Here is a 10,028-nt window from a genome sequence, read left to right on the forward strand (position 1 = left end):
CTCTTGTCGTACATGTTTGCTGCCATCATGTATTTTTAATAAAACAATAAACATGCTTTGACAAATGTGCTGGAACCTCCCATGAACAGGCCCCACTGACCTCACTGTATGTTCAGTATTCAAACTTTGAGGAAAATGTTTTTACTCGTGGTATCACACTACCTCTAAAATATATTCTCTGTGATGTAATGTCATATTTTAATTGGTTCCTTTATAAACATGAGTCCGTGCAACAGTCACACTCTGGGACTTTGGCCCTAAATATCTGACACTGTCACTATTTTTTATAAGCCTGTCTTTGGTTGCTGAAGCTCTAAATCAGCCATTATTGGACCTGTGTAAAAGCATAATCCATGATTGATAATCAAATATTTCACCACCCAAATTTGCAGTGTGAAGTGACCTTTGAAAGGGCAACACATACACTTTTGCTACACATGTTGCATTTTAGAGTGATGGGGGGAATCAGTACAGATACTGTAAGCATTTTGTTTCGTTGTTCCTCAATAGGAAAGCTGAGCTCTCTGACACGAGCGCTGTGCTGGAGGCCTTCAAGTTCATCGAGAATGCAGCTGCTGAGTTCAGTGATGAAGATGATGACGAGGATAGCGAGGGGAAGGACAGGACTCATGTTGAGTCCAGGACGGTAAGTGAAACAGTCTTCCCTCATCTTCTGCCCACACACAAAGTTAAGCAGAAGTTTCCCCTGTACTATTAATAACTGCCCTAAATTTCTTTCCCCCAGATCTTGAGAAAGAAGCCGCAGCCGTCGTCATCGTTGCCAGCCAGTATGGACACCACTGAAGACCCTGACACAGAGGAGGCACTGAAGGGCTTTGACTTCCTGTCCAGCCCTGACGAGATGGACACCTCGCCAGAGTCCAGAGGCACTGGAGACGGCACGGACTGGGGTGAGTCATGGATCAGTCAAGAACACGATAAAGTGCAGGGTTGGAGTTGGATGATTTAGACTGTACAGATACAGTTTTAACCTCTGAAAATGTTCTTTTAGACTATGATGAGCTTGTTTATCTACAAGTAAAATACGCAAGTTTCAGAGGCAGTTGCTAATTATTTAATGGTGTAATTCTATAGATTTCCTGTTTCTCTAAATTCTCAAAGTTTGGTGACTGTTCATGGAGTACTCGTCATTCATATATCATGCTGCGGTCATAAGTCATGGTGTTTGGAGTTTCTCTGTTTAACTCATAGTTTTGTGATCTCTTCCACTGTGTTCCCATAGCCAGCCTGTGACCACAATGTCTCGTCCACTATGCCTGTGTGTCGTCAAATCAACCCTGTTCCCTTTGAGTCTCTCAGACTAAAGCCAAAAAAATGGGTTTAATGTCATGCTGAGGTGTGTCTTTGTATTTGAACGTGGGTTTGAGTACTTGAGTCCTGTTTATAAAACAATCAGAAAGATTTCATGGAGAGGATTTATATGTTTTTCATGACTCAGAATCCAAATGTTCAAATCAAAGAATTCCCCACATGGTATTAACTTCCTTTCCACCACTCTCACCTCTTCCTATAGAACAGAAATTCTGAAAATAAGATAAAAAACAAGAAGGCTGTGAGGCTGCTTCCACTTACTGAGGTGCTAATAATCGTGAAATACTCATCTCGGGTCCTAAAGCCTACAGCTCTCCTGGAGGTTTATCAAGCCTCCATGAGAGCAGGAGTCTGAGAGAGGTCTACACTGTGCCAGGCCACTCGGGCTTCTTCCAGGGCAGTTGCTCAACAGCCTCTCGGTCTGGTTTTGTTCCCCCCTGTGTAGAGAAGGACGAGCAAGGTCCCATTTCTGAGGCCTGGGACGTGGACCCGGGCATGATAACCAAACTCAAGGAGCAGTACAGAAAGGAGCGCAAGGGGAAAAAGGGGGTGAAGAGTAAGTCCTGCCAGGCGTTGCCGCCGCCTCCCTCCCTTCCTCCTACTCCTCTCTCTGTAGAGCCTGACTTTCAGCCAAACGGCCTAAATCGGAAACAAAAACATCTTCGCTTTTTTTTTTCTCATCTCCTTCTCTTGCTGCTCCTTGTTATGCCTTCTGTCCTCCTGTCTGTCATTTCATCTTCAATGTTTCCTGTTTCCTGCACAGACAAAATCTGTTGCCATCTTTGTCCCGTGATGCTTGATGCATGTTTTTTCTGTCCCGTTTTAATGTTTTGATTTATATTCACTTCATCTCGTCCATGCGGTCAGATATCAACAGATTAATGTGATCGTGATGTCCACCTGTGTCCAATCTGGACTACACAGTCATGTGTTTCTCGCATTGGAATCTTCTCCAGTCATAACAACATAATTATCACCATCTTCATCCTCATCTGACAGCCATGTTGATACTACAGTAATAAGTATATTGCTGCTGTTGTAAATTAATATCAGTGAAAATCTTTTTCAGTGACAGTGAAGTGACTGAATACTGCAGCTCTCAGAGTAACAGCCCACTTCAGACTCATTCAGCGGCTGGGAGCTCTTAGAATTTACATTAATTAGGCAGAAGCTTTGTTTGTTTGTTTTTTACTCTGATTGAGTTGTGATATTAACGACGCAGTTAATCTCACTTTTTCTTTTCAAAACCTTGCTTCCTTCTCAGTTTTTAAAAAAATCTATTTTTGTTCTTCATGCCTGATCGGTGCTTCATCACTTTTGTGGTTGTGTGGAGAAGATAATCAGGAGATCAGTTGGTGATATTTTTTCAGGCTGTTGTGCCTTTTGTGTACTTTATTTCTTTGCACCAGAGTTAAGGACCTATTTTACCTGAAATTATATACATTTGTAAACATCAATAGTTGGTCAAGTGAATTATTCTGTCTGGGATCTCACAAAATCCAGCCCCAGATCTAAAATTCCTTCCTCCACACTGCCGGCACTAAGAGATAAATGTACCCCAACTCCAACTAATCTAACAGGAACTCTGCTGCTGACTGCCCTTCCTTTCTATTTCTTTTTACACACTATAATTTATTAATTTACTTTCTTCCGTTTCAGTGCTGCTTTCCTTCCATGTTCACTCTGCCTTCTCTTTTTCAGCTTGTTCACACAAATAAAATACTTTGCATTATTTATTTTCTTTGTATTCCTTTTTTTCCACCCTCCACTGGTCTCGTTTCTGTTTGTCTGTTTGTTAACACTTTTTACCTGACTTGTTATATAGGACCAAACCGGTCCAAACTGCAGGACATGCTCGCTAACCTGAGAGATGCAGAGGACTTGTCCCACATGCAGCCGCCATCTGCCCCCCAATCCCGGCCCAACGTGGCCCGCTTCAACGAGCACGAGGGGAATCGAACGGATGAAGGTGCTCGAGTGAAAATACCAGCAGATTTGGTTTAAATTCGCTTCCACCCCCTTGTTAACTTTGTCAACAGTGATTGTGTATTTATTTTTTTGTGTTCTTTCCCCAGTTGAGGCTCTGACCTTCCCACCCACCTCAGGGAAGTCGTTCATTATGGGCACAGAAGAGGCCATGGAGAGCGAGCTGGGTCTGGGGGAACTGGCCGGACTCACCGTGGCCAACGAGGCCGACAGCCTGGCATACGATGTAAGTAGGAAAAGGCAGAATGGATTTTTTAAAACCACCGAACCATTTTCAGGGGAAAACTTTTTTTTCTTGTTCTCATTGGAGACATATGCGAAACAACCCTCCCACCTTGCTCCTCTAATCTGCATCAAATTGACCAAAGTTACTTCATATATTGAGAACTTGCCATTTGTGTCTCAAAAAGCTATTTTTATAGACCGTGTTTCAAAAAGCTATTTTTATAGACTGTCTCAAAAAGCTGCTTTGAAAGTGAAGCACTGGAAGACATTTTATTTTTTGGTAATAACAGTAATGTCAAAGTCACATGGCTGTGGAATTATACCTAAGTAGATTGTTCGATGATTTTTAAGCTAAGTTTATTTCAGTGGGATGGCAGGTTTTTACAGAAAAGGGTTTTTTAACCTATTAAGACCTAAAGTGCAGACACACGCCCTCTAAACCCTAAATATTGTTTGAAAACTACCACCTAAAACCTGAGGGTTTCTGAAGAGCTGACAGAATTGCCAATATTCATTAAAACTTGGATTTCTCAGCCTTTGAGGCAGATAGAGACATTAAAAAATTGATTGTTAAAACATTTGGCTTTCATTGTGAATCATTGGCTTTTCCTTCAAGTTTATGAATTTTTTTATTTTTAAACAATTAAGGTGGTCAGTAGGTCAGCAGAAACATCGACTGGGTCTGAATCTTGTTATTTTAACTGTTGAAACACTGCTGTTACCTGCTCCCAAAGGCTAAGTGCACTGAAAAAACAACTGCATTTCCATTTGCTTTCCCACAAGTATTTCAGCGAATCTAAGTGTATTTCATCAGTCACATGGCTTGAAAATGATGACATCAAATAATATATCGTCTAATGCGTCTCTAAAGGGAGAGCAAGCAAACGACGCACCCAGTCTTAAAGCTATATACATCTATATGTTGTATCAGGTCTAAATTAAACACTAACTCATGTGTTAAAGGTGGTTTATTAATCAGGATTTAACTGAAGCTCAGAGTACTGATTACATGGAATGAAGCTGCTTAATTGGATGTTGAGCTCTGATGAGGTGCTCTCTCTCCAGATCGGCAACAATAAGGATGCCATGAGGAAAACGTGGAACCCCAAATTCACCCTGCGGAGCCATTTCGATGGGATTCGCGCTCTGGTCTTCCACCCTGTGGAGCCCGTCCTGGTCACCGCCTCAGAGGACCACACGCTCAAAATGTGGAACCTGCAAAAGACAGCCCCTGCCAAAAAGTAAGAATCCCCTCACTCCAAATTATGTTTTCAAAAGACACAATTGCTGTACGACAGAGGGATTTCTCATTGATTTTTTTTTTGCTTAGAAGGAGCAAAAGTAACAATTTTAAATTTACTACAGTATCGATTAGCTGTCCAGTCCTCCCTCATCTGCTCTGTTAGAGACACTAAGCACTCAGACAGCAGTGTAGTGTGTGTAGAGTGTAGTCGCCTCCTTGTCTCCTTGCAACAGCATCATCAGAAAGAAAAGCTTGGTTGTTTGATTCCTGTCCCATAGGTATCATAGCTTATTTCATTGCTGCGCTGTGACACGGCTCAGCTACAGGAAACTGTTCCCACGTGACAAAGAACTGACAAGACTTTCCTCGCCGAGTCTCATTTTGTCATAACACAGCTCCGCAGCTCACACAGCCTGTAGTGGTGGGTTTATTTTTAGAGGCTGGAGTCATTTGAGAGTCGAGGGTAATATAAAAATACAACAGTAGCTATTGGCACAGCAGTATATTGTCCATCCATTTATAGCTTTATATAATAAAAAAATAAATTAAAACACCTATTTTCTTGAATTTTATCTCAAGCACATAAGAATTAAGTGCTGCTTTTGTGTTTTGTATGGGAGATTAATGAAAGTTGCTGTTTGCCCACAGGAGTACGTCTTTAGATGTGGAACCGATCTACACCTTCAGGGCCCACAGGTAAAAACACTGCACATTAATAAAAACAAATATTTTCAGTTTTTGTTTAGTTTTTCCTGCTTGCTGACAATTTTATCAATATTTATACCACAGGGGGGCAGTACTGAGTGTGGTGATGAGCAGTACAGGGGAGCAGTGTTTCAGCGGAGGGGTTGACGGAACTATTCAGTGCTGGAACACTCCCAATCCCAACATCGACCCCTACGACTCCTACGGTAACATTTTAGAGTCACGTTTTGTCTTTGTGGTTTCATTTGACAATCCTCGCATCTCGACAAAGACTACAAAGTTGTCTTGTGTTTTCTGTGACAGACCCGTCAGTGCTTCGTGGAGAGTTGAGTGGACACACAGACTCCGTTTGGGGTTTGGTATACAGCAGTGCACACCAGCGCCTCCTCTCCTGCTCTGCCGACGGGACTGTGAGGCTGTGGGATGCCAACACCACGTCCCCTGCCCTTGCTGTGTTCAACGAAAACAAACGTACAGACCTGATTTCTATGTTATGATAAAAAAAATGTTTCTAAATGTTTTTTGTTTTTTTAAAGATAAAAATTCTCTGCTTTCCTGTGTAGAACTGGGAGTCCCCTCCTCTGTAGACCTGGTGTGCAGTGATCCAGCTTACCTGGTCACATCCTTCACAAACGGGGAAATTGGTCTCTTCAACATGGAGACCCGTCAGCTGGTCCTCAGTCTGGAGTCAAACTTGGAGCCAGGTAGGTTGAGAGCAGTGGATCACAAACAGTGGATGAACACAATGGTTTGAGGGTTCAGGAGGCCAAAAATAGCTTTTAATGTTTGAGTGACTATGAACTATAACAAATGAATCCTAAACCCTAACACACAAACCCAATCTCAGAGCCAGCCTGATGATGAATTGGCCTCTGGGGGCAACAGCCAATATTTTGGGCCTGAGACGGCAGATATCCGGGGCAAGACTCAGTCTTATGTTCGCTGTAAACTGTTTACAGTTTCTTTTATCCCAACTAGAGTCGAACAATTCACATGTAGAATCTGTATATAGAGATAACCCAACAGGTTATCAATTCCCTTTTGATATCCAGGCTAATAAAACACTTGTTAAATTGAATCATAATGTAGAAGTCAGTTAGGTGCTCTGGTAAATCAGACACCTGACCTGAGCCTGTCAGGAATCGGGGAAAACAAGCAATAACCGTGTGTGTCAAGGCTAACTGCATCAAACGAATGCCTGTCGGGTTCAGTTTGGTTAGTTTTTCTCTCAGGCTTGTATGGGTAAGGACAGAAAAATGCAACTTTTTATCTACAATCATCCCTTTTTGTCTGATAATGTCTGCATTAAGATTTAAGTTATGAAGTCAAAGTTCTGTTTTAAGAACAATTGCTGCACGTCATGACATTGTTTAGTTTTTCTTTACCATTGCTACCAAACCAGAGGTACCAGACATAGTTTGTACTGTAATATTGTTGTTGTTGTTGTTCTTTCTCAATGATAGAGATATTAACAAACTGCCCTTTTTTATTATATGGTTTTAGGTATTTGTTTTGTTAGTGTGGTTAGTATATATTGGGAAACTTAGGTAAAATATACATTTTGCTTTGTATTCATACCAATTTCTTCCAAGTGACTGTACGTGCTGTGAGTCTCACCATCCTGCTGTGTGAGGACTAATGTGTTTGTCTGTTTTTAACCAGGCACTCCCTGTCAGATCAATAAGGTCCTCAGCCACCCGACTCTTCCCATCACCATCACGGCGCAGGAGGACAGACACATCAAGTTCTTTGACAACAACAGCGGGAAGATGATTCACTCCATGGTGGCTCACCTGGATGCGGTCACCAGTTTAGCTGTAGATCCTAACGGCCTTTATCTCATGTCAGGCAGTAAGTGTCTCTTAATCAGCGGCTTCTTGTTCTCTTTTTTATGCATTTGGTCATTGATTGATATTCAAAGCTTAAACATACACACCCATTTAAAGATCCTTCGGGCAATTCTGAATACCACATACTACCACTTTTTTATGGGTATAATATCTGTAATGTTTTCCCAGACACTATATTGCCTCCATATATTCCTTAAATGTCTTGTTTCAAGATTTAGGACGTACGTTTTCATGCTCACAGTTACTCATTGCTTTCTGTGGATTTCACAGTAATTTACCTCGTACCACACAACAACTCTCCTCCTCCTCCACAGGTCATGACTGCTCTATCCGTCTGTGGAACCTGGATAGTAAAACCTGCATCCAGGAGTTCACAGCTCACAGAAAGAAGTTTGAGGAATCGATCCACGACGTGGCGTTCCATCCATCTAAATGCTACATTGCCAGCGCCGGCGCAGATGCTCTCGCGAAGGTGTTTGTATGACGCGGAGCGGCGTCTCTCCCTGCAGCCCCGCTCTCTGACTCAGCCTCCCATGATCAGGGACCAATAGAGCAAGGGAAGGAACTTCAGGCACGGGTCCAGTCCCACCTCACACAGCCCACTGGTTTCCTGTCGGACTGGCAGACTATGTAGCCGCTAGCCTCAAATGGGCCATGACTCCCCACAGGAGGGGTCAGCAGGGAGGCCAGTCTGGAGGAGAACTGCTCTCTAGTCCCCCGTCTACCATCCAGGCAGGCCTGGGTGTGACCAGTTATAGCGCCCCCACAGACAGACTACAACTCCACCTCCGCAGCTAGGAGGCTCAGGACAAGTGTTCAAAGAGTGTGAAGTGGAGAAATGAGGTTTCAAGCCGGTCTTCTGCCCCTGTGACTTCACGCTCACCCTACAATCCCCCGGGCCCTCGACCTTTGCTCTCACACAAACCGAGGTCCAGGCCCCATCCTCCAAGTCAGGTTTTGTGTTGTGTTGTTCCAGAAATGTGGGGTACTGCTTCCTGCAGCTGTCCTGCCTCTCACTTCTTCTTCTTCTCTCGCTTCCCAGACTGACTCTGCTTGCTGGCCTGCCTTTATTTTCCTTTTTAAAACACATATTGAAAAATGTGCCTTTGCTTTAAAAAAGGTCTTGAAATTTTTATTTTAACAAGCTTGTTTTTTGGGGGACGGGGTGGGAGGGGCACAGCGCAGGAACGGAGCTGGTTGTCACAATGTTGTCGATTTTAACATTGGATGTAAAATTACAAATGCTTATAATAAACAAAATATATATTCAGTCTTAAAATTTACTGTGCAGCGTGAGTTTGAGTGCTCCTTTTTGATAAGTGTGGTTGGGGATTAAATTTTGTGCATTTCAAGGCAAAGCTGGTAGATACAGACCATTAACTATAATGCCTGTTTGTTAGATTCAAGTAACTGTACACTTCAGAAGTAAGACTACAAACATGTGTCCAAAGTAAACCATCTTGGTTATATAATTACAATTCAGACTTAGTTCTAAATGTCCACTTTAGGAAGAACTAATTAATTTTGGCCAGTTTGCTCTTGTTTGAACTGAATGGCTTGTACTGTATGTAGTTTTCCCCAATTGTGTGGACATGCTTGACTACGGTGTGATGTACCATGTTCAGATATTTACAGTAGTCCAGTGTTTAGCAAGAAATTAGTACAGTACTGTAGGACTATTTGACACAATGCATTAACCATTCAACACTGAGGGAAGAGAAGCGTCCTGCAGATTCCAGTTTATTGCAAAACTGTGAGAGGAGAAAACCATCCTGAGTTTGAAAAAAAAACAAAACAAAAAAAAAAAAATCAATCAAGGTGTTGTACGTGTAGAGTACAGCTTCTAATGAGCCATTTTCTCAGTCACTGGTTTGTATATGAAAGTATGTTCCAAAAATAAAACCTGCTGTAAAATGTTACCCGGACTCTGATGTCGCTCATTTGACGAAACTGTTTGTTAACTTGCAGAAAACAAACGTGATCGTCGGTGCAGATCAGGAGGTTTTCAGAGTCTGAGCTGTAAAATCGAGACAATTCTCATGGATTCATTGACTCATTCCATGGGCCTACAACTTAAACCTTGCTTTTTCTTAGCCTTTATTTGTTCTATTTTCAGCCGTCTTTGTTTATCAGCAGGATAACGCAAAAACTACTCTACAGATGTCCACGGAATTTGATAGAAGAATGATGCATAGTCCAAGAAAGAACCCACACAGTTTTGGTGAGGATCAGGACAAAAAGATGCATCCATGATCTTTTTTATCAAGAGGATTCCACCAATTTCTGATGGAATAATGCATGGATCTAGATGATAAAAATCAATGATATATCAGTGTGTATAATTTGGTACCGATCCAAATAAATAAAAAAAGGTATAGGCTTTTTACGCTGCTGTACAGTAACAAAAAGAGCCAGAAACCTTTAACTACCACCAAAATGTTGCTGAGATAATGTGGATTCTGTAGGGAATCAACAGTTGCATCTTTTAATAGTTTTATAACAATGTCCAAACGAAAGTGAGTGATTTAGTGCAGAATGTAAGAGCACTGCCCTTGCATCACTTTGACACTGATTAATATGTATTGATTCTCAGGCCAGGTCTTGTGTATTATGATGCACCTCTTTCCCTTTATTTTCTAGGCAGATTAATGGCCGACTATTTGCAATGGTCATCATAGAATTTTATC

At 42.0% G+C, this 10,028-nt stretch overlaps 1 protein-coding gene across 3 annotated transcripts in view; it reads left to right on the forward strand.

Annotated features, from left to right (window-relative positions):
* LOC118119442 (striatin) overlaps window positions 1–9,260 on the forward strand; it is a 28,393-nt gene extending 19,133 nt beyond the window's left edge. The window contains exons 6-17 of one of the 3 annotated variants that reach the window (XM_035173442.2): window positions 511–646; window positions 746–911; window positions 1,778–1,888; window positions 3,158–3,301; window positions 3,408–3,544; window positions 4,609–4,784; window positions 5,435–5,476; window positions 5,570–5,697; window positions 5,795–5,962; window positions 6,055–6,195; window positions 7,154–7,342; window positions 7,656–9,260. In XM_035173442.2, coding sequence (XP_035029333.1) covers window positions 511–646; window positions 746–911; window positions 1,778–1,888; window positions 3,158–3,301; window positions 3,408–3,544; window positions 4,609–4,784; window positions 5,435–5,476; window positions 5,570–5,697; window positions 5,795–5,962; window positions 6,055–6,195; window positions 7,154–7,342; window positions 7,656–7,825 — 1,708 coding nt within the window. In that variant the 3' untranslated portion in view covers window positions 7,826–9,260. Of the gene's footprint in view, window positions 1–510; window positions 647–745; window positions 912–1,777; window positions 1,889–3,157; window positions 3,302–3,407; window positions 3,545–4,608; window positions 4,785–5,434; window positions 5,483–5,569; window positions 5,698–5,794; window positions 5,963–6,054; window positions 6,196–7,153; window positions 7,343–7,655 lie in introns of all 3 variants that reach the window. The other 2 variants (XM_035173441.2, XM_035173443.2) reach the window with 2 other exon arrangements.
* Window positions 9,261–10,028: the final 768 nt, after the last annotated feature.

This window comes from Hippoglossus stenolepis, chromosome 12 (assembly GCF_022539355.2).
Source record: "Hippoglossus stenolepis isolate QCI-W04-F060 chromosome 12, HSTE1.2, whole genome shotgun sequence".
In the NCBI taxonomy this organism is placed as follows: domain Eukaryota; kingdom Metazoa; phylum Chordata; class Actinopteri; order Pleuronectiformes; family Pleuronectidae; genus Hippoglossus; species Hippoglossus stenolepis.